The 24,202-nt window shown below is 52.7% G+C and overlaps 1 protein-coding gene and 1 pseudogene across 4 annotated transcripts; both read left to right on the top strand.

Annotated features, from left to right (window-relative positions):
- Nucleotides 1-160: 160 nt before the first annotated feature.
- Nucleotides 161-21,474, top strand: UAP1 (UDP-N-acetylglucosamine pyrophosphorylase 1). Of its 4 annotated transcripts, none has more exons than XM_016129723.2 (11): nt 161-312; nt 5,414-5,748; nt 7,018-7,222; nt 9,148-9,323; nt 10,641-10,813; nt 14,437-14,630; nt 15,558-15,698; nt 16,163-16,351; nt 17,402-17,449; nt 20,152-20,218; nt 20,918-21,474. In XM_016129723.2, exons 2-11 carry the CDS (start codon nt 5,463-5,465, stop codon nt 21,008-21,010), a joined length of 1,572 nt encoding a protein of 523 aa, XP_015985209.2. In that variant the 5' UTR covers nt 161-312; nt 5,414-5,462; the 3' UTR covers nt 21,011-21,474. The 4 variants fall into 4 exon arrangements, with proteins under 4 accessions (XP_015985209.2, XP_015985207.2, XP_015985210.2 ...); XM_016129721.2 differs by having other exon boundaries at nt 17,399-17,449; XM_016129724.2 differs by lacking the exon at nt 17,402-17,449.
- A 1,255-nt stretch (nt 21,475-22,729) lies between these two features.
- On the top strand, nt 22,730-22,845 carry LOC118613169 (annotated as a pseudogene).
- The last annotated feature ends 1,357 nt before the right edge of the window (nt 22,846-24,202 follow it).

The raw sequence follows: 24,202 nt of genomic DNA, 5'->3' as shown, positions 1-24,202 counted from the left end.
CGGGGGCGGGGTCCGCGCCGACGGGCGCCCAGCGGCGCTGCCATTGGCCCGGAAGGGGAGTGACGCGCGCGGCCCCGCCCCGGCCCCGCCCCCTCGCCGGCCCGCCCGCGCTCGCGGCGCTGACGTGTCGCCGGGCGCTTCCTCCTGCGCGCGGCCCGCTGTCCGGCGCCTGAGGGGCGGGCTGGCGGGCGGCGCTCCCCGGCCCGGCCCCCGGCCCGGCCCCCGGCCCCGCCGCCGGCGCCGGACCGCGGTATATATGCGGAGTGGGCGCGGGCCGCCGCGCCGGAGCCGGGCGGACGCCGTCGCGCCGAGGTCGGTGAGAGGCCCCCGGGCCGCCGCGCCGGAGGGCCCGCGGGCGGGGCGCGGGCCCCGGGGGTCGCCGCACGCCGGCGCCTCGGCCCTCGAGGGCCCGGGGCCCGGGCCGGCCGCGCCGCGGGGCGGGTCCGGGGCGGAGGACGCGGCCGAGGCGGCGTGTGGCACTAGGGGCCTCGGGGGGCGGCGACGGCGGCGGGGGCCGTCGCGCCTGGGGGCTCCGGGGGCGCAGGCGGCGGCCGGCCCTGCCCGGTGGGGCGAGTCGCCCGGCGCGCCCTGCGCGCGGAGAGCCGAGGCGACTCGCAGGGCGGGGGCGGGGCGGGGCGGGGGACGTGGCGGCGGGCAGTCCACGTGGCCCGTTAGTGCGTTCGCGGTGTGGGCGGCGGGGCCGGGCCGGGCCGTGGGGTCCCCGTGCGGGCCGTGGGGTCCCCGTGCGGCTGCGAGCGCGACGCGGCCTTACGCAGAGCCCCGCACCCCGCGCCGCGGCCGTCCCAGGGCCGGTTCACGGCCGGTCCACTGGGGCTCCGAGGGGCGCGCTCAGCACGCGGGAGCATCCTCGGGCGGCGGCGGGAGCGGTGCCCGCAGCCCGGCAGGGACCACTCTTTAAAGCGGGTGTTTAAGTCCTGAGGTGGGCTTGACCATGCGGTGACCGCCAGGTCGTCCTCGGCTTTGACAGTGTGCACAGGCCAAGCGGGGCCATTTTCCCACACTGGACCTTCACTTTTTAAGACTTTGGTTATGGAAGGAATCTTGTCCCGGTCCTCTTCCGTGTCGCACAACGTCACCCTTGCAAGTGCCCTCTCATGGCATGGGGGCGGTCTCATCTGCCTCGGGACATCACAGGGAAGTCACTCTTGTCTGTTACTCAGGTGTGCTTGTTACCTGAGGAAGGTTTGCGTGGGGGACAGAGAAGCCCGCGCGACCTTGTCGCCTTCACAGACTGTGGCGCAGGCCCAGTGTCAGAGTGTAATCTACGAGGTGTCCGATTTGCATGGATTCATTGTCTCAAGCATCTGAAAGTGGCTAGGTATCTAATGACTTTTTAGGAGAAATTTGACATGTCTTGAAATGTGACAATGTGTGCCTGTGTGTTTGGGGAGGCACAGCACTGCACCGTCAACTCGCATTTGAGGGTGTGTGAGGAAAGTGGGTGCCCAGGGAGGTGCACCGGTCGGCATAGGGTCCATGATCCATGGGCCCAAGGGCTCTAGGATTTCCTGTTCCTCAAGTTACCTGGCTCTCTGCCGAGCTCCTTCCTGCCACATTTGCCCCCCCAGCCCGGGCAAGAGCCGTGGTGGAGGCAAAGACCCCGTTCCTTGGAAATCAGTTGCATATCAACCTGTCTCAGCTGCCTTTTTTTATATGAGGTATTTTTTAAATTAAAAAATGATGGCATCATGTCTCTTAAAACCTGCATGTATCAATAGAAATGCCTTTTAAAGCCCTAATGAGTCCCAGGCTCAGTCTGCTGGCTTCTTTGCTTCTGTATCTGTCTGCACTCCCTAGGGGGGTCTCATTGAGTCTCTAACTTAATGCCATATGCACTGACGACTTCTGAACTCTGGACAACTGCATTCTGCCATCTCATCAGCATTTCTGTTCGGATGTCTAATACGCATCTAAGACTAAACGTGACAAAAGTAGAGAGGGATTTCCCCCCGTATCCCTACTTCTGAGCCTGTCCTGACTGTCCCACCTCAGGACACAGGACCATGGCTCACGGTCATCTTTGCTTGACTCCACACTCAGTCCACGACCTAGTCCTCTAGGTGCACCTTAAGCAGCCACCTCCACCATCTCTGAGCCACCGTCATCCCTCATGGAGGCTGTCCAGCTGTCACTAACAGTCCGCTGACTCCACTTCGGCCTTCATTAGTCTTTTCTCCGCCCAGCAGCAGAGTGGTCCTTTCAAACCTACATCAGGCGCGATGCCCCCCTGCTCCGGGTTCCCCCGTGGTTTCCGGACCCGATAGTCCTTACCTTGAGCGGAAGCTCCCGCTCGGTGTGGCCTCTGCTCACGTCTCCAGCTCATTTCCAAGCACTCTTGGCCTAGGTCACCCTCCCCACACTGCAATCTTTGTGCTCTTCCTTGAACTGGCCAAGTGCCTGCCGGTCGGTCGTGGAGCCTGTGCGCCTGCAGGTCCCTCTGCCCGGGATGCTCCTCCCCCAGGTACTGACCTAATTCACACGTGTTCGCAAATGTCGCAGAAGCCCTGCCTGCCCACCCCAGCTACGGTGTCACCCCTTGTCCAGCTGTTGTTCTTGATGGCGCTTATCTTGTCACACTGCCTGTCATTTTATATAATTAGCTCCCTCCCCTACTGTGGTGTGAGTGTGCATGTTGCCACTTCGATCAGTGCTGTGTCCGTCACCTAGATAAGCACCTGGCAGACACTAAGTGCTCATTAAATCTTTGTTGAGTGAATGAATTAATGGTACACCGAAGTTAAAGTTTTCTTCTTAAATCGTCTCCTAATGTATATTTCTATATTACAAGGCAACTTTTAGCTATGACCTATCCACATATGTAAGGGGGTGGCCGTGGGCCCATGACTTATTCGACAGAAATAGCGGTGTGGGTAAAAAATGCAGCCTCCTCATGGCCGTTCGTCACCCGTATCCCAACACTACGCCTCGTTCCTTGATGACACTTATTTACTTGAACCATTTTCACACTGTTCCCACTGACGGGGTCTTCCCCTTAGTTCTCGTTTCTTTGGCAAGCCGCCTTTCTTCCCCTAGCACCCAAGTCCAGTAGCCGCTCTCCTCGGGCCCCCGGGGCTAGCTCAGGGTCTGTAGCACATGCTGTGCGTGGCCAATGTAGCAGCCAGTCACACGCATAGAGGGCTTCCCAGGTGCCAGTACTGTCTTAAACCCTTTTCCTTACGCCGACTCATTAGCCCTCTTACCCTCAGAGAGGTGTCTTTATCCTTATTTGATCAGTGAGAAAAATTGAGGTACAGGAAGATTAAATATCGTGCCCAAGGTCACAAAATTAGGTGATAGTGGAGCAGGGATCTGCACCCAGTGCTGGCTGCTGCCCTCGGGTGTTCTGCCTCTCTTAATTAAGACCTCGAGTTGATTCTCAGTATTCCGTCTGGTTTTACGAGCGAGATTGTCAGATAGTGGAAAGGTTTTTCAGAGTCAGGTTTATCTAGATTAAAAATCCTGTTTTTCTACCAACTAGATAAGTAGCCTTGGGCAAATTACTTAGCCTCTTTGAGCGTCATTTTTTCATGTTTGTAAGGATTATTTTATTTATGCTTCTAACCCTGTGAGGAAATTTCATTATTCTCATTTTACAGATGAAGATACCAAAGTTGAAAGTATCTGCCTGCTACTTGGCTCAAGCAGAGTCAAAGTCAGTCCTGTTTGATTCCCAAACCCATAAGGACTCACTTCAGGCCACAGTGCGTGCAGGGGCTCTGAAGGTGACTGGCTCTCGAGATAGAAAAGGCTCAAGGAAGTACGTGGAGGGAGAGGTGAAGGCCGGAGCTCTCAGTAAGGTGGAGCTGCCTCCCGTTCTGATAATCAGCAAGCTTTCGTTTTCATTTCACAGGAAGCCTTGATAAAATCATTGATAACTGGTGAAGCATGTTTTATAGGTGGTAGTGTTCATTTCACACGTGAAGTATTCTGTCCCAGAAGTAAATCTAAATAACAAAGCAAAATAAAATTTGGGAGTATAACACGTGCAGTCTTCTGTGCTAATATAATTAGAAATTGACTTTATAAGAAGAATTATGGAGCCAGTCTGTCACCAGTTTGAGGGGGGCACCTATTTAAAAAAAATATCTAGGATTTATGTGTCTGTGTCTATTGGATGATATTATCTTTCCCAAATTTCTTTTTGAGTCGACATGTTAAAATTATTTCTAAGAAATTTCTGGTTTGCTTGGCATGCCTAGTATAGAATAAGAAGTAACGATGCTGCTTACAGCGAAGTGCTCGTTCATCCCGTGAGGCTCCTCACCCGAGTGTGCTGGCATTTTTGCAAACTGAGTCAGCCATAAAAACATCAGTTGTGTCTGTATGTCTGAGTAAATGCAATATGAATAACGTGTTTCCCCTCCGTCTCTCGCCCCTCTCTTGCACACGCACACGCACACGTGTGCAGATATATGGTCCTCTTTTCCTGAGAGGCAGAGCGCTTAACGGTTAAGAGCGTGAATTTAAGAGTCTTTGAGGTTTGAATCCCGGCCCTCTCACTTGGCTGGTTTGGGGCCTTGGGCAAGCTACCTCTGCGGCTCAGTTCCTTCTCTGTGACGATACCAGTGACAGCGTGTGACGTCATTTTGAGGCTCGTCGAGCAGGTGCGTCTGTAGCAGCAGAGCTGCACCGCCGCAGTGCGTCTGCGTGGCGCTGGGCGTGCGCGGCTTGGGGGAGGCTCGTGCTGTCCCGCTTGGAGCTGACGTGGGTGTCACCTCTTGCCTTCCTGCGGATTCCTTCTTATTTTCTAGTACTACACGCTTCAACGTTTTGCTGTATTATCACGGAATGCTCTTAGAAACACTGTCTCACCATTGGCCGTTCTGCATTTTTTTGTCCATCTAGAGACCAATTCTTGGTAAAGATAGTGGACACATATTTATCACTTCTCTGCAGATTGCTATTAAAACGAAATGTGTTTTTCAGATAATAGGTGGTCCTGTTGTCTCGAACTTTGATGTGTTCTGAAGACAACAGTTATGTTTGTTAGAGAGAGGGGAGCAGCTGAAGGATAAAGCCGAGGTGGCCTTTCAGTGGCAGCTTCGTGGTCAGAGGGGTGTTTCAGAGGTCACCAGATGTGGTCGCGTGTGAGCTCTGAGTCAGACTGCCTGGTCTCATGCCCCAGCCCTGCCGACTCAGAGAGAGGGGCCCGGTCACAGTGCGTCACAGAGCTGTCGAAATCGAACGAGCCACATGGGCGCTCAGTGCTGTGCCTGGCATGTAAAACTACTTAGATAGTGCCGTCTTACGAACACTGCGATGGGGAGGCAGAGGCCACATCTGAACAACTAGTTTTTTTAATGCGCTTATTTTTAGCAGGGAAAACCCATTGGGTTTTGAGGCCGGACTTTGACCTGCTATCGACCGATCCCTGTCTCTTGTCGGTCTGCAGCTGCAGAAACGGCGCGGCTGTTCGCACAAAGCGTGGCTAGTGGAGCACCATGAGGAGAGCACCCGGCGACCTTGAGCTCAGGCTGGCCCGGGCGGGGCAGGAGCACCTGCTGCAGTTCTGGGATGAGCTGGAAGAGGCACAGCAGGTGGAGCTCTGCGCGGAGCTCCGGGCCATGGACTTCGAGGAGCTGAGCATCTTTTTCCAGAAGGCCACCGAAGGAGTCAGCCAGTTCTCCCAGCTGGAGAAGGTGGATGCGCGGATGGAGCCTGTCCCTCGGGAGGTGCTGGGCAGCGCTACGCGGGATCAAGACCAGCTCCAGGCCTGGGAAAGTGAAGGTACTGAGCACGGGGATGCGTGCGCTGTAGTTTATCCTGAGGTACACGGAACTGGTAAAGCCACGGAGCCATGTGATCAGCATTTTGACTCTCGTACTACCTTCAACCAGGTGACCGGTCAGAAGGTCTGGCCAAGGCCTCCGCAGTGTCTCTCATTGCTGGTCCCCACGTTCGCTTTCCTTTCTGCTGCCCGATTCCAGCCTCTTCTCAGCCAGGCCTTAAGTTGCCCGTCGTCTTCTTTATGACCTTTTTTTTAAATTGTTGGAATCCGTGGAACTAGTCCGCATTTATGGCCTTTCATTTAAACTAAAGACTGGCACCATTGCAACCAGGTTAATATAAGAAGATACAAAGCAAACTTCCTTTTGGCGTACTGTCAAGGGAATAGCATTCGAGGCTTAAACAGTGGGGGAGGAGAAGGAGACTTTGTAACTGGCATCATATCCTTTCCACTTTGCTGGAAACTTACATGTGTGTGCAAATTCATAACAAAAGGAGGTTTTCGTAGTGAGTTCTCAAAGGGAAGAGCCTGCCGTAGTGTAGATGATGATGCTGTTTCAGACAGCAGGCAGATTCTGGTAATTATATCAAAGTATAATTCTATGCAATAGCATGTACTAACTTTATGAATTTTTAACAGATCTATACACCCATGTCACTACCACCCTCATCAAAATATAGAACATTTCTGTTGCCCCGCAAAGTCTCCCCACGTTGCTCTGTGGGCAAACCCCAAAGCTCACCGGACCAGGTCAGCTCTCAGGCCCTGGCGTCCCAACCAAGGGCCAATGCCCACAGTGCCACACGGCACCCTGGCCGAGGGCTTTTTTTCACATCCACCGGATGGTTGCTTGCTTAGAATATCTGCATGCTCGCTGATTAATTAATTATCATTCATTTATAGGCTGGAGGTAATTTAACAGCATCATCGCTCATCCCGAAGCCTAGATATCTTCTTTTGTCCTATCTTTACCTCAGCATGCCACATCTAATAAGTCTTCAAGTACCTGTGAAACATTTATGATATCTCTTGGTCTTTGCCTTCCAGTATTATCAGAAAGAAAATTATTAGTTCATTACTTGGTGTTTATTTGGGTTCTATAAATTTAATTTTTAATAATAAAAATGTCTTTATTAACAAGGTCGTCATTCATGATTGCATGTGGATTCCTTGTGCAGGTAGTGTGACTCTCTGCTGACGCCTCTGTGTGTGTAACCCTAAAGTGTCAAATTGTAGTGGTGTGTGATACAAGTGTTTTTTTTTTCTAGGACTTTTCCAGATTTCTCAGAACAAAGTGGCTGTTCTTCTTCTAGCTGGTGGACAGGGGACAAGACTTGGTGTCTCGTATCCCAAGGGGATGTATGATGTTGGTTTGCCATCCCATAAGACACTTTTTCAGATTCAAGCAGAGCGTATCCTGAAGCTTCAGCAGTTAGCCGAAAAATACCATGGCAACAAGTGCACCATCCCGTGGTAAGAAACGTCTCATGATGAGGGAATGCCTGAGCACATATTGGCTTAAAATACTCGAAATGCATATGTCCTCTATTCATAAGCAGACCTATTTCCTGTTACCGATGTCCTTGGGAGCTGTAATTTCCTGTGCACGTTAAAAGTGACATGCAGTCTAGCTAGGTAGCTGGTCACTGCGGCCCTCATGAGCAGTGTGTACCCACTCCCATGTTTCTGTCCCTGCCCGAGCACTTTGGGGTGCTGCAGGCTCACAGTCTCGAAACTTCACACCGATCACTAGTTTGTCTGTGTAGAGAATTTCTGATTGAAAATTTGAATCTCTGAAGTTGGGTGGCATCACTCCGTTATTCCCAGCACCATGGTCGAGACATCGTGGCCACGTTGATTCCCAGTCTTTTTTTCTCTTTCTCTCTCTGAAAGCATTTAGGATCTGTTCTTGTCTTTAGTATCTGACATTTCATGACAACATGGTGTGGGGCAACTTTTGGTGGGTTCTCTCGGTCTGAGACTCTCACCCTTAAGGGCCAGTGACTGAGCCCTCCCTCCCCGCCCCAGCGGAGGGCCCCACTGAACGTGCCTGCTTCTGCCTGTGTGCGGGCCGTGTTCTCAGGGCCTGCCCCGCCGGCCTTCGCCTCCCGCGCACCAAGCCGTTCCCGAAACTGCTTTTTAGAAGTTTCTGATCTCGCACATTCCAGAGCAGCTCTGGAAGGGAGCATGTTTCGAGGGGAAACCAGCCGTGGCTGTGAGATCCCTCAAGTCTCAAATCTTGTTATTTTAGCCCATGTGACCCCCAAAGGTTCTGCTGGTCTCTCTGTCCTTCTGCCTGGTCCAGGCCCAGGCTCCCTGCCGCTACCTGGACTCCAAATTGGCAAATGCCCCCAGGATAAGGCCACTGTGTACCCTCGGCTCCCCTCTCCCCTGCGCCTGCGTTCTGACCCGTGCTGCTTCTGCAGCACCACGCCTGTAAAATGGGCTTTTTATAACTTCCCAGCCTTCCTGGCTCCCTCTTCACAAGTGTTTGCGCCTTGTGAACTACTTTTTTTCTTATTCCTGGGGGGATTTTTGAAGGACATCTGTGTTTTAAGTGATGCCCCGGCTTCCTACTGTCATGTTAGATTTCCTTCTCTTGCCTCACAACTCAGGATGTCTGTTTTTTTCTTAGGTGGACAAGCTTAGCCACTTCTTTTGTCATCTTCTAAATCAGCCTAAGCCTTTGTACCCAAAGTCTAAAATACGCAGGACAATTTGTTAAACAGACAGAGGTATCTACTGTGGTGGGATGTAATACCATTTTCTTCATTTATTCATTCAGCAGGTGCTAACTGAGTGTCTGCTTGTAGGTGCTACGGGTATATCAGTAACCAAAATAAAAGAAAGCCCTACTGGTTTGCAGTGTACGTTCTAAGGGCAAGCCGTTTCAGTCACTAATTGTGGTTTTAGATGGAATATTTTTCTCCTTTGCCACACTGGCATGGGTTGGATTTTTGTGATGAGACAGTATAATTACCCTTTTTGATTTTAAATGAAGGGTTAATAGAGTCCAGATTCCAATTCAAAATTTTAATAAAAAGAACCACAGAGCTCATTAGAATATCGTGCAGTTACCCTTTTCTCCTTATTTATTTAGAATAGGAATTTTTAATTTAAAATACACCTTTTACAGAGTCCTCAGTTGTTTACATAAGCTGGTTGTAGGCTCCGTTGCAGGAGGTGTGTTTCGTACTGTCACGGAGACTTGTTCCGTACGTGTGGGTGGGTGCAGGCGGGGGAGGAAAGTCCCCTGGGGCAGCAGCCGATGCTGGTTCAGGGTGAGGAGGAAGGCACTCAGGCGCCCTCGAACACGTTCTTCCCCTCGGGAGACAGACAAGGCTTGTTTGCCCTGGTCCACGCAGCCGGGTCGCTTAGACATGCTTTTCTCTTGCAAGGTATATAATGACGAGTGGCAGAACAGTGGAGTCCACAGAGGAATTCTTCACGAGACACGAGTACTTCGGTTTGAAAAAGGAGAACGTGATCTTTTTTCAGCAGGGAATGCTACCCGCCATGAGTTTTGATGGGAAAATTATTTTGGAAGAGAAGAGTAAGGTTTCTATGGCTCCAGGTTTGTAACCATGCTTATTTAATGGGGACTAGAAATGGTAGTAACATAAATCATTAAATTTAGACTTTCATTTTAATTTGGTGATTTAGATGCTAAAAAATTAATATTTTTTTAAATTTATTTTTGCAATTTGGCAATGATCTAAAAAACGAAAATGCCCATGGGTGGACCGGAAACGCTTTTCCGCCTTCACGGACGTGGGCCCTGGTGGGGAGCTGGCGGGGAGCTGACACGGTGTCGGGGCACCCCCCGTGTGCCCCGCGCTTCACGCGCGGCGGCGCCCGCGGCACCATTGTTCACCGCTGTGGGAAACGGAAACTGTCTGGAGTTCTGTAAATGAGGCTAAATGAGGATTTCACTATAACAGTCCTAAACAGGATTAAACTGGTTGTCTGAGGACAGTAAGTGACAAAGCAATAATTTCAGTGGGTTAAGAGGACAAGAAATACACAGCTGCGCGCACGGCAGCGTCGGGGCCGCCGCTGGCGCAGACCTGGGCACCGCGCGCGCTGCGGTCCGTCAGTGACGCCAGGGCCGGGCCGCTCTGCCTGGGCAGCTGCACATGGCGACCCCGAGTGTGAGCCGGGCTGTGACAGCAGACGCGTCCACGGACTCGGATCTCTGACGCAGGACTTGGAGGACGGGCCGAGGGGGAGTAACCAGCGTTGCCGGCAGTGGCGTGCTCCAGGGAGCCACTTTTTAATTAATGTTCTTTTTAGTTAATAGAAGAACCTACTATTCTTAGCTCTGTTTTGTGAAGTTGTCTAATCATTTTTCGTTATTTAAGCTGTGGCAGAGCTTATCGATGGAAGAAGTACGTTAGTCAGTACTAAAAATAGATGAGGAAAGAAGAGGCTTTTACTTATAGTCAATTGAAGTCACCGTGGACCTTCATATGAATCTGGTTTTAAGCAAATCATTTGGTATAAAATGCTCCTGCATTTGAGACGAGTGATCTTGTCAGTGTCAGGCTGTGAGTGTCGAGCTAACTTGAATCATACAAAGGTTAAATAGGTTAAGTAAACTTGTTGTGAAGTAATCATTGGTTGAGAAATAATTTCACATGTCACAGTGCAGTGCAGGGTGACTGTTAGGGGGACAGCTGATGGGGGGAGTGTGGGCTTTGGGCCTGACCTGTCCTGCACCGATGTCGTGCTCAACACGTTTATGTTAAGTTGCTTTCAGAATCGTGTAGTGGCACGCGTGACCCCTGAGTCTTGCCTTACGGAGATTCGGTTTTCTTGGGCCGCACCGAACAGCCTTCAGGTGCCTTCCTCAGGGGTCTGGTATGCTGCTAAGGGCCGTTTCACTTCCCAGATGGAAACGGCGGTCTCTACCGGGCTCTTGCGGCCCAGAACCTCGTGGAGGACATGGAGCGGAGAGGTGTCGGGAGCGTTCACGTGTACTGTGTCGACAACATCCTGGTCAGAGTGGCGGACCCCCGGTTCATCGGATTCTGCATTCACAAGGGAGCAGACTGTGGGGCGAAGGTAAGGCCTCCCCACGGACTGGGGCCACGTCGCCGCTCTCTGTCGGCACGTGCATTCCAGGGTTTGTTAGGGAGATTCCCTCTAACTGAACTGACTGCCCTGCTCCCACTTTTCCTCTTAAATTGGCAACATTTGATTCTAGAAGTAATGTTGTATGCCTGTCCATCACCAGTAAGAGTTTAAAATCCGTGAGGTCGATTTGTGAGAGTACCTGGGAGAGGGCGTGGTCGTCGCTAGGCCCGGAACAGGTTGGTAATATAAGTACTGCTTGATCAGAGTGACACACTTTTCTTTCTGTGGCAGAGTCACTGGAGTGTGGGCACAGCAGGGGCGGAGAGGTGGCAGGTGTGGACGTGGGCGGGGCATGCAACCTGGGCTCCCATGGTGGTTCGCTGCTAAGACGGGGGACAACGGCAGTTGAGGAGATTTGTAATTGCTTGAATGGCCGCAAACGTACCGCAGTTAAGTGCCACGTGACAAGGGCACACCCTTGGCCTTGTTCTTCTCAACACGTTTTTAGTTGTGTGAGTGACGCAGTGGGAGGCGGGCCTTATGGGGGCAAACAGAACACATGGTGTACCCGGGAATCAGTAGACAAGAAACGTGAAAGACCTGAAAAACACAGACGGTTTAAAAATGTTGACATAAATTTTACGCTCATAAAAATCTATAAAGGCATCAATTCTTACCAAATTCAAGTATAACACAATCCTGATCAGAGTCCCAAGGAGACTCTTTTGGGGACACTTGGGGACAAAATGATTCTAAAGTTTAGCATAAACATGTAAAGATGGCCGGAAAAATGTTGAAAAAGGATTATAATAAGGAGGGAAGAAGATTGGAGAAAATTTGTCAAATTAAGATGGATTGTAATTAAAAAGCGAGAGTGTAGTGCCGAAACTGGGATGGAGTGACAGATTAATGGGACAGACGGATCGGTCAGCATCAGAGCCTCGTAGATAAGAATGTACGGTGTAAAACGTGGCATTTCCAATCACTGGGGGAATGAATGAGATACCTGCTTAAAAATAAAGTACGATCTCGCCCTCAAAACGCATTCCAGAATCCAATGGATTACAGAGTTACATGTTAAAAAACCACAGAGATGTTAGAAGAAAATGTAGAATAATTTTATAATATTGACAGGAAGAGAAGTTTTCCAACAAAAGCAAAAACCATACAGGTGTCTGACAAAAACAAATTAGGCTATATGTAAATTTGAAATATCCGGATTTAAAAAGAAGACCTGCCATAAGAGACATACCAAATTCTTGTTTGGAGATTTTCTATTATAAATATTTAATTTCTCTCAAAACTTATCCATCTGGCATAGAAGCTGAAGTCTTAAATGTATCAGTACAAGCTTTGAGAGATGAAGCTGGTAGACACAATGGGACTCCTCGTGAGTTGGTTTAGTTCATGTTTTAGGCGACTATGTGTTCCGACCTCCAGGAGCTTCAGCACTGTCTTGTGAACAGCCGCCAAATGTAGCGGAAACGGATAGCATCGTAAGCAGTGACTAAGGGTTAAAAAACGAAGCTATTTCTGACTTTGTTCTACTCGGTATCACTGTTTTTCTAACACAGAAACTTAAATTTTACAGTTCCGAGCTTCAGAATCATTTTAAATTACATATGATCAGAGATTGTTGAGCCTGGAAGGGACTTCAGAGGTTACCTGGTCAGCCCCTTGGCCTCAGAAATGAGCACGTGAGCCCAGCCCTTAACCGGTTCTGGGGTGGAGGCCCTTCACCCCCGTAGCAGAGGATCAGAACCTCTGTTTCCAGCTCCAAGTCAGCGTCGCACACCTCATGAACCAGACTCTTTGCAGGACCGTGTTTTTGCTGGCAGCTCAGAAAACCTCCCGTGGGTATGCTGACCTTTGTGAGCATGCCGGTCACACAGAAGTGCGCGCACGACCAGCGACTCTCCCCCACGACCCGTGCGTGGGGCCTGCAGGACACGGGTGGTCTGTCTGCCCGCCTAGCGCTGTGTCTGGGGTGTGACACAGTCGTCACTCAGTGAAGGAAAAAATAAGTATTCAGATGAAACCACGACTGGCGTCCGTTAAAACTTTTAGAAATGTTAGAAAGCACTTATGTCGTCTGTCCTCCCACCCGTTTCATTTTCAGTAAGATCGAGATATTAAAACCTATTTTTTATATGTTTTATGAATACGGCGAGGGCATGGCTCGCAGGGCACTGGCAGGGTTCTTGGCAGTGCTTTCCTAATAGGCTCCGATCTTGGTGAATGAAGCGCTTGTGATGGCGACAGCCCTGATGACAGACTCTAAAGGGCGGAGAGGTTTGCAGAAGAGCAGCGCCCAGAGGGCAGGGACCTTCGCAGATCGAAGGTCGTTTCGTCGAGCAGTTACCGTGACTTTGAGGTCAAGGTGTTCCTCTGAGCTCAGCCTCCAGGATTTTACTTGTGGGACGTAGAGCAAACCCCTGTCTTTTCTGCATGCATAACCAGCCTTCCAGCCCTACGCAGTGCACAGACGCTTTCTCTTGTCATCTGGACTGTTACAGTGTTTGGAGCTTAGTCGTCATGGGCGTAAACCCTCGGCCAGCAGGTTAGCACTCGGGGGTGGACAGCGGGGACAGACTGATTCCTGTTTTCCCTGGCCGGTTGGGAGGAGGGTGTCTAGAGGTGGCTGGAGAGGACACCTGTGTGTGTGTGTGTCTCATTGGGCACGAGAGGAATTGACCCCAAATTCCCTGCGTCGTGAGACCCCAGGCAAAGTGCACGGAGCGTATCGAAGGACCGAGTGGCCGTTTAGGTGGTTCCGCCGCGGCGCGTTCCCCTCCAGTGGCGCCTCCCTCCTTGGTGGACATTTTCTTTTCATCTTCACTGTGCTTCCTCCAGGGAAACCGCACAGCGGGCTGACGTGTCGCTGGGCGGGGCCCTGGGGCTGCGCTCTCACTGCCGCCTGAACCGAGCTCTCCGTGGTGGCTGCGGCTGTCTGCAAGAGACGCTGCTGGCTGCGTTTGTTTTAAGGAACCGGCTGCCGAAAAATGTTTTAACTTTATTGAAATGATTTCATATGTCCTTAGGATAGACTTCAGTTGGGGACAGATTTTTCAAAATGCTCTGGAGTGTGCTGCACCATTCATTGAACAGGCCAATTACCTGCCAAGTCCGAGAAAAACAAGGAGTATGCTGTATTCATGAACGAAAATGAAGAAATGTTATTTTCAAATGAAATAATGATTTGGGCAATATAAAGTGAAAGGCCAAATGCCCTACTTTTTCGTCCTGTGCCTCCCAGAGAAATTCCACTTCATGTATTCTCCGAGTAGTTGAGTGTGGCTAAGGAGACATTAAATAATGAAAAGAGGACATTGGGGGACATCGACTCATTTACTTATTCCCAGTGCAGGTGATTCCTCTGGCCCGTCTGTGTCTGATGGACTTTTGTCCACCGTGGAGTTAGGCGACAACGGGAAAGAGGTAGTTCATGGCCTTTCCAGTTGGAAAGTGGTATTTCGGAGAGTGTGAGGATGGCCAGGTGACCGCCTCTTGACTCGATGCCTTAAAGACACGGCGAGCAGAAGCGCGAGCGCGGCCTTTGAAAGCCGCCCGCGCTTCAGGCCCCGCCCCTCCTGTCCCCGTCCCTGCGGCAGGTGGTGGAGAAGACGAACCCCACGGAGCCGGTGGGCGTGGTGTGCCGGGTGGACGGCCTGTACCGCGTGGTGGAGTACAGCGAGATCTCCCTGGCCACCGCGCAGCGGCGGGGCCCCGACGGGCGGCTGCTGTTCAGCGCGGGCAACATCGCCAACCACTTCTTCACCGTGCGGTTCCTGAGAGACGTGGTCAGGTACGGCCTGCTCGGCTCTGCACCCACACTTGCCGTGAGCCACAAACGCGGCCCAGTGGAAAGCAGGGACCCCATGGGGCGGCCCCCCTTTCCTGAGGTCGCCTTTGCTGCTGCCGCACGGTCCTGGGTACGAGACTGCACAGCCTGCAGACTCGGAGCAGCCGATCGCCTGCGCGGGGGCCACAGGGCGTCCCCACCCCCTCCTGCAGGAGACACGAAACACCCTCTGCCACAGCTGCAGACGTCAAGGTGCAGGTGTCTCCCCGCCACCCGCTGAGTCGGAATTCCTGGAGGCGGGTGTCTGGCATCTGTACTTTTAAGAAGCCGCTCACACGCTGTACTTTAGCTGGGTCCCGCTGAGCCTCTGGGGACTCGTGCGTTAGGGAGTGAAGGGAAAAGAGCTCAGACCCGGCTGGAGGCCAGCGTGGCGGTGCCGCCGGATGCGGTCGGCGCTGTTCGCCCCACGGCCTGTGGCGTGGCGCGTGCCTACTGCTGCCGCTGCGCCCGACGGCTAGGCGTTCCGGACACCTGCTGAAGTTACTCGGCTTTGCTTTAGAACGGCGGCTCCAGCTGCAAAATAGTTCCCGTTCATCTGTGCTGTTTTAGCTGCGTTGGGTCACCCACCATCACTGTTAACACATCTTTCCATCCCATCCTTAAGGGGGTCTCAGCTGGGCGGGCTGGGGCGAGGAGCGGACATGGGACTTAGGGGAAGGCAGTGGTGTGAGCTGCGTGTGTATTTTAATATGAAGAGCTTTGTTTTTTTTAACATAAGGAGATGAATAGGGAAATCTGTCCATTTACCATTTAGTAGGAACGAAAACGTAGCAAATGCCCGACGTCGACCGTCAGTGCCGGGCGTCGAGCGGCCGTCAGGCTTGCTGGCGTTCTGCGTTTGCAGAGTGATCGTCTTTCTTTCTCTCTTAGTGTTTATGAACCTCAGTTGCAGCATCATGTGGCTCAAAAGAAGATTCCATTTGTGGATCCCCAGGGCCAGTTAATTAAGCCAGACAAACCGAATGGAATAAAGATGGAGAAGTTCGTCTTTGACATCTTCCAGTTTGCGAAGTACGTTCACGCAGTGCCGGTGAGCCCGGACGTGCCCTCAAATGCGCTTTGCACTCGGCCGGGCTCCGTTCCCAGGAGACCTTGTCAGCTGTGGCATGTGGGTGGCGAGCGTGTGGTCTGGATCCCCGCCTCTCCAGTGTGAGGCCACCCGCCCGGCAGTGTGCGGAGCTGCCTGTGAGCACGTTCCTCTGTCTCAGTCCCTTACCTGGCTCTCCCGCGGAGCCGGCAAAGTCACTTGTCCTGGCCGAGAGGCTAGAGAGGCTCGGCAGAGAGTGGCCTTGAGCTGGGGATGCCCGGCCGGCCTGCAGGGCCATGCGCCGTGGCGTAGCTCTCTCGGGGTTCACGCTTGGTGTTGAGGTGTGTGTCTCAGAACTCGACCGCTGTGACAGTGCGGAGACCAGGTAGCTGTGGGCGAGTGCAGTGTCACTTCGTGGCGGATAAAGCGCCCGTCCGGTTCCCTCTAGGAAGTTCGTGGTGTATGAGGTGTTGCGGGAAGACGAGTTCTCCCCACTCAAGAACGCGGACAGTCACAATGGCAAGGACAACCCCACCACGGCCAGGCACGCTCTGCTGTCCCTTCACCACCGCTGGGTGCTCAACGCGGGGGGCCACTTTGTAGACGGAAACGGCTCCCGCCTGCCCGCGATTCCCTGGTAAGCCGGCGCCTTAGTCTCCAGGGGCCGCGTCCCGGCCTGTCCTCCCGGACTCCGTTCTGCGCTCTCTGCTGTGCCCCTGGCCCCGGCACCGGCATGGCCAGTCCCTGGGGTGAGCTGAAGACAGCTCTGCCTGTTACGAAGAGTGCCGGCTTTGCCGCCTCTTACAGAGGAGTCTCTTCTAAGCTCTCGTTTCTCTGGGGGCGTCCCCACCGTGTCACCAAAAGCCCCCTACTGAGGAGCGGTCGGCGGGCCATTGCTTCGGTGTGTCTTTGAGTTCACGCCCGCCGGCAGCGCCGGCCCTGGGGCCAGAGGGTGGGGTGTTCAGGGGCCTCGGTACAAGGGCTGTCTGGAAGACCCCCAAAGTGCCACCGCCCGCACACCGTCTGTGAGACACAGGGCCGCCGCATCTTCCCATGGCACTCAGGTCACTGAGGGAGGTGCCGGGAAGGGAAATGAATGCCGCTTATGTTTACTGACACTAAAACTTCGGAAATGCTTTGGGAATTAAGAAGGTAAAAAAATAAAAAGGTCCTGATAGCTGCTTAAGTCTGAGATAAAGCTCTTTAAAGCTTAATCTTACATTTCATGATGAAATCTCCACTGGCACTTAGAATTCCCCCCTTCTAAATCATTCGATGTTTCTGTGCTTATATAAAAACACTCTGCCATGTAATTTGCATTCTTATGAGATAAAAGGGCTGGTTGTGCGCACAAACGTGTCAGCACCGGGCGCCTGCACCGGCCACCGGGACCTACCGGCCTGTGCCGCGTCCCCACGGGGAGGGGCACCGGCCAGCTGTCTCCGAGTCCAGGGCCTTTCAGTCTCCATCTTGTCAGCCAGCTTGCTCTGTGGCATGACACTTGTCCTCACGCTTCATCTCTGGCCATTGAGTTTGCTTCTTACTCCTTCAGATTTTCTTTGCCGAGTTTATAATTTGCCACAAGTACGTGCCTTTCAGTCAAGTATATTTTGCAGTTCCTCTTCTTTATTACTGTTTTTGATTTTTTTTTCATTCCCATTAATCCTTATTTATTCCTACGTAGCAGTGCTGCAAATGGAAGGGCCGAGACCATCACAGCCGGTGTCAATTACAAGTAAATATCCCAGCCTGGCTGCAGGGCGTGGTGGCGGGCGGCGCTCCCCTGTACTAACTGGTGCTGTAGTTTAGCGCTCTGCCTGTCGGGGTCTGCGGTGGACGGTCGAAGCTTTGGGGGGGCTCTGCTGCTTACGTGGTGGCAGGTGTCTGTCTGGATGACACTAACTCAGAGTCTCGGTGCATGCTGGAATCGGGGAGCATGCCTTACTAAGAATCCAACCACAGGTGTCTGAGCCTGCAGTGACACATCGCAAGTGACAGGTAAGACCTAGAGCAGGTTACAGGCTGGGAGAGCAGGTTCAGATCCCAGCTCAGCCCCTTAGCATGAGCCCTGCAGGCAGAGACGCTGCTCTGCGGAGGCGCCTTCGGAGCTGGGCGCCTGTGCCATTTTCTGTCCCAGCCGTCATTTCGAATGCGTGAAAACGAGCTGCTTTTATGATTTAAGACATGTAAAGTTTTTAGTATAAATTTCCTTCTCATTGAACCACAGTTTTTAACCTAAAAAGTGAAAGTTTCCTACTCAGACACCTGAAAACAGCCTCCAGCTATCTCACATAAGAAATACAAGTTTTAAACAGTTCATTCTTGTTCAGATCCTTTTAGGACTTTTCTCCCCATTTACTTCATTTTAGCCATTTGTAGACTAATTAAACTGAAATCAAAGTTTGTCCTCAAATGAGATCACGAACTTGGAAACCCTAGAGGGTGTCCCCGGAGAGCAGAGAAAGATCACTCGGAAGCGAGAGGGGGGGACGAGGGGAGAAATGGCTGGCGGGCGTCCTGAAGGAATGGAAGCCAGCGTGTGGGTTTGGACGGAATGACATCGTTTCTGTTTTCGCTCGCTGAGCAGCGCCAGCCCGCGGAAGTGCGTGCGGCCGGAGGCGGAGCAGTGCTGGCCGCGGCTGACGAGCCGCCTCCGGAGATGTCGCGTTCGGCGGCAGGCGCGCCGCTGGCTCGCCCTCCAGGGCGTCCGGCTTTGTTTCTTAAAGGCGATCGTCTTAGTTTTTCGGGGTGTCTTTGCGGTACAGGGGAAGTTGTATTCGGGCCAGTGGCGTGCTCTCGTCCCGGCACTCCAGCCCTGCAGGGCTTAGTGGGGGTGGGGGGAGGTGGGCTCTGTACACCTGCCGGTGACATCGGCTTCAGTCCGTCTGGTTTAGTATGACTGAGCTGCCCGAGAGGGTCTGGGCCCTTCTCTGGGCTCTCTCCATGGAACCCGACAAACACGGGGAGAGAGTGTGTCCTGTCCCGTAAGGCACCTGTTCTCCAGCGCAATCTGTGGCACGCCCACCCTCGCAGACCTGCGGGCGCTGCTCACGTGGCCGGTGCTGCGCAGCTTACGTGAGAGAAACGCCATTTCTTACGGCCCGTCGGGGGGTTCACGATGCACAGACGTAAACGTTACGTGACATCATCGGGCAGTGCGCGTCTGCGCGTTGGGTGCGTGGCGTGAATAATAATTGCCGCGGGAGGCAGCGACTCGGCAGACGCCTCGTAACCATAGCGTCTTCTGTGCGAAGACGTGAGCGAGGGCATCGCTGCGAAGCGGCAGTCGGGGGAGGGCCGGGGCGCGTCGCGGCGGGTCGAAGGGGCGTCGTGGACAGCGAGAGGCGGGAACCGAGGCGCGCGCCGGGCCGGCGTGGCGGAGGCGGCCAGGCGAGCGGTGGGAGCGGACGCAGAGCGCCCCGGACGCCGGCTAGATGGTTCCGTCCAGAGGGAGCCCGGGCCGCGCTCGCGGGCCTCAGATTTTGTTGACCCTGCTGCAGGCCGACCGCAGAGCGAAGCAAAGGAGGGCTGGGCTCTGAGGCCGGGCCTCGTCTCCCGTTGCCAAATTGCTGAAATGGTGAAAAACTCCACCTTCTGGCGCCTTCAAATGTGTTCTAAACATGCTTCATTGACTTCTGTGTTGGTAATTTAGAAACTCAGGATTGCAAGAGGCCGTGATGGTGAGCGTGACTGAGAGGACCCACAGGGCGGCCGGGCCGGGCCTTTGTGTGGCTGCGTCTTGCCTGAGCTCTTCGAAGGGCTCTGGTGAGAGGGACAGAGAAGCACTCGGAAGCGCTGAGCCCGTCAGCTCAGCTCATCGCGGGGCTCGGGTGGCACCGGGAAGCGCGGGCCCCTGGACGGGGCTGCCCAGCGGGGCTTCCCGCGGGGACGGAACCGCGCTGCGTCTGCTTGTGGCTTGGTTGCCGTCAGCGGCACGGCTCGAACTGTGGTGGTTATGACCTAGAAAGTGGATTTTAAAGTTGTAATTAACTAAACTTTTTATTCATTAATTTAAGTGTAAGTGGCCACACGAGGCCAGTGGCCGCTGTATTGGGCGTCGAGGCTTCGGCGTGTCTGTCCGCAGTATAATCGGACTCGGGCTGTGGCAGAGGTTAAATGAAATGGGAAGGCTTCGAAGGACCTGCCACGTACCAGGGACAGAGCGCGCGCTCAGTAAATACTTCCCTCTTGGAAGTGACAGAAATGAGACGAGCACGGGGCTCTCGTGGTTGCCGAGGTGCTGGTTGCTGGCACCACCCGCACAGGGTCCTTCTGTCCCTGACGGTGTCACGGCGCCGTGGCCCCCGGGAGGTCAGAGGTCACCAGGGCTGTGACGCAGGAGCATCTCCTCACCGCAGGCCTCGGAGGGGAGCGGCGCTCTGCCCCGTCACTGGCAGTGGGGGGACGCGAGCGTCTAACACGTTTGGTCTCCCTCAGCTTGAAGGACGCCCACGACGTCCCTATCCAGTGCGAGATCTCCCCTCTCGTCTCCTACGCCGGAGAGGTGAGTCCGCTCTGCCTTTCCCTCCGTTTCCAGAAGTGGAGTTCAGGTGCCCGTGGGCGTTTAAGTGGAGGAGCAGAGGGGGCGGGATCTGATGGCCCTGCTCCTGGACGCCGCCCGAGAAGGGCCTGCACCCTGCTCCCCGAGAACCCGTAGCGGGTGATTCCCACGGGGATGCTTTCCTGTTCGGTCCATTTCTCATTACGCAGAAATGCAAGAGGCTTTTAAAGGGTATGTGACAGCCTTGTTTTTTTAGATAAATCATATGGCTGTTTTCAGCGCAATAGAATTTTCCTCTCAAGGGTCTGTTTGCTGTTCACATGTCTAGTCCTCAGGCTTTGCAGGCCCAGGGAGCTGGTGCTGCCTCCCCTTCGGAGACGTGACTTTGCTGGAGGGCCCTGTCACTGTGCTCAGGCCTAGGGCCACGACAGCCCCCTGGCTTAGAAAGCCAGCTGTTCTTGGTGAACAGTATCATCTTTTTAACCTTAGAAATTTTATTACAATTAGGATAATTTCATTTCTTATTTGTTTTACGCCATCAATAATAGGACATTAAGCCCAGTTTAAAAAGTATAATAAATAGATTTTACTGACATAAATGCACCTTAACCCAGCTTGTGGCATTCATGTTTTGAATCATTATCTCAGCCACTAAATGTCCACCAATTTTCTAACCGTGTTTCATTTCAACCCTTCTCTCAGGGACTGGAAAGTTACGTGGCAGGTAAAGAATTCCACGCACCTTTACTCATTGACGAGAATGGCGTCCAAGAGCTGGTGAAGAACGGCATCTGAGCCGGAGGCCGCATTCCCCGCAGCAAGAGCGGCGCTTGCGTTCGATGGACCGCCCGTGAAGCTCCAGGCCCCGCCTGGGGCTGCTCAGGTCCACAGAGTCTCGTTCTGCCTGTTGAACTCTCCAAACTACTACGTAGCCCCTGAGAAGCAGAGGCCTGACCTGCAGAGAGCCCTTATGGTTCTCAACTCGCCGAAGGTCTCACTTACAGTTTTCAGTTGTGTGACTTTTTCCCCAGGCCAAGGACAGCAGTGCCACCCACGCGTTCCCCGCAGCGCCAGGGTGGCCAGGGCGTGCGCCGGCCCTCGCCTGGGGCTAGAAGCTCGTCTTCAGAGTCCTGCGGGGTGACAATGTGCCCTTGTACATGTTGGAAGGTTTCTGCGGTACTACAAGTTTGTTTTGTTTGATCAAAAGTAAGCTTTTTCAAGAAAATAATTGGACAGTAAAATAAACTTTTCTTTATGTCTCCGGAGTGTCATTTGTGCCTTGAGGAATTTATTTCATTGGGAAAATATGGAACTTGGGAGAAACTGAGATATCGCAAACAAAAACAAAACACACGTGCACGCGCGTGCACACATGCATACACACACGCACGCGCGCGCGCACACGCACACACACCCCAACTTTCCGGGACGTTGCAGAGTCAGAGCTCTAAACGAACGTCATTGGGACTTTGTCTTTCGCTTCCTAACCGTGGCCCTCGGCGGGGGGTGAACTCTCCCCGCCAAGCGGCCATGTCCGCGAGGGCGGGACGGGCACCGCGTCTGGTGACAGACGCGGGAAGCCAGCGCCTCGCGGTGCCCGTGCTGCCCGGCCGGGCCGCCTTGTCTTACTTCACTGCTGTGTTCTCTTCTCCCCGAGTATTTGTGCCCTTGGGGGTCCAAGAGAATCAAGAGACTGCGGCTCCTGCGTTTCCCCAGGTGAGTTCATCACTATCATTCAGAATTTTTATTGGTTTTCAGCCAGAGGATCAAAAAGAGAGAGACTAAGGTGGTTCTTTAAATGCGGGCCATAGAATATTGGTCATTAGTAAGCGTTCTCTCTGCCCAAAAGAGAGTTCGCACGAAAATATTGAGCTTTATAAATACATTTTATGTAGCATTTAAGTACTGACCAGAAGTATATAAAATTAGCATCTAGATAAATGGAGCATTCTAGAATTATGTCTGGAGGAGATTAGAAACTTCTGTTTCCTGCTGGCAGGTTACAAGTTGGAGTGTCATGGGCGGGCCTTTGGTTCTGCAGAAGTTAAGTTTTAAGAATCAGTTTTAAGAGCATATGATTGATATGTAAATAGTTTTCTGGGTGCTGAGCCGTAAATAATGTGTTTAGCACATTTTCTGTTTCATGGCAATAACGGCCCAATTTTGCTATTGTCATCGTCCCCTTTCTCAAAAAGATTCGTGGGGTTCGCGTTCCCCATCAGAACAAACTCCAAATGGGTGTGGGGCAGAAGCGCAGAGTTTTCACTCCTTTGCTTGTCTCCGACCCTTCATCTGCCCTTTGCTCGTCCTGTCATGGAGATGATGATAATGTGGGCAGGGCGGGCGGTCCCGCTGGGCTGGCAGCAGCTTGATGGCCTGGGGCTGTGGGCAAAGAGTCTGCGAGCCCCGCGCCATGAAGGCGTCAGGCACCTGTTCCTTCGTGTGTCCTGCTGAAGTTACTGCTCTAGTTCAGAAGATACGGATGTGGGTAAATAGTTATAAAAGCAGGAGTCAGTCTGCGGCCACGCCACCCTGCACACGCCCGATGTCTGGTCTCAGAAGCTGAGCAGGGTCGGGCCTGGTTAGTACTTGGATGGGGGACCACCTAGGAAGACCAGGTGCCATAGGCATAAATAAAATAAAATAAAATAATAAAGGGATTGTAAACTGACAAGGTCCTCGCAATCTGTGAGGTCAACCAAGGGCTGCCTCGCCTGAAAAAAAAACCAACAGGAGTCAGAATGCCGTGGCCGCGGGAGGGTGTGTGGGACTTGACTTAACAGCCCTGCTATGTGGCTTTACCGATCGTCACAGCTGGACATACGCGCCCAATGGGGTGTGTCGTTTAAATGCTTGATTTTTGTTTTCTTAATTTCCCTGTTGCCTCTCAAAAGTGCCCCAGTTTTGAAGTCTGGAGAGGAACTGTTTGTGACATCTGCGGGAAGGTGCGAAGAATTCCCTGCTCGGGTTCTGGCCCTGGTGTTCCCGGGAGTTTGGGCCGTGGTTGGTAATGGGCGATCTCAGTTCTGCTCAAAATTTCTGCTTAGTTCTTTTTTATATCTTCTATCTCTATGTATATTATCTATTAGGTGAGACATGGTTCTTCTACTTTAGTCCTTTGGGTATGGTTTCCTTTAGTTTTTAGAAAATCACAACTGACTTAAGCTCTTTGACTCATAAGTTCAACATCTGGTCTTCCTCAGAAATAGTTTTTATTGACTGCTTTTTCTCCTAGTGTGGGCCATGCTGTCCTGGTTTTGTGCATGTGTCATTATTTTTAAACTGGAGAATTCAAATAATGCAAAGTGGCAACCTTGAAATCAGGTTCTCCTCACTCCCGGGGCTTGATTTTGCTGTTGCTGCTGTTGCTGTTTGTTTGGTGACTTTTCTTGACTAACTCCTGTGTGTATTCTTTGCATACGCGGCCACTGGACGCTCTGCTAGATTAACCTACAGGTCAGTTGCTGATTGGACGATTTCCTACAATGCTGTAAACCAAAAAGTCTCCTCTTTGCTGAGGGGCTCTGTCTTGGCGCACGCCCATGCATGGGCCAGCAGTTCATAGTTCCTCGTTCTTCACATCCCGTTTGCACGGACGTGAGAGTGTAGGTCTTCCTCAGATCCTCCCTGGGCACGCTTACAGACTTAGGTATGTGCGTGGTCCTCTAGGAACATGTTCAGGCCTTCCGGAGTCCCCTGTGGACGTCGCATGCCCACATTCATTAAGTTTTCCGGCCAGCCTCTCGTTTGCTCTGACTTGTGTCGCTGCCTTACACAACCGCAGTGTCAAACCTTTGCCGCTCACTATGGGTTTCATTGGTTTAAATAATCGATTTAATTGACAAAATTAATTGTTTTTGACAAGTGTCCAAGGAATAGGCCTTTGAGTTAGGACAAGGCCTATAGATGGAGCTTTTCTAGAGTCACCAGACAGGCAAACAGTGACGGTTTTCTGCGGTGTTGCTTTTTGGGGTGCTCCAACCCCCT

Source organism: Rousettus aegyptiacus, unplaced genomic scaffold (genome assembly GCF_014176215.1).
Source record: "Rousettus aegyptiacus isolate mRouAeg1 unplaced genomic scaffold, mRouAeg1.p scaffold_m13_p_17, whole genome shotgun sequence".
In the NCBI taxonomy this organism is placed as follows: Eukaryota; Metazoa; Chordata; class Mammalia; order Chiroptera; family Pteropodidae; genus Rousettus; species Rousettus aegyptiacus.
This window is presented reverse-complemented; position numbering and strand designations above follow the sequence as displayed.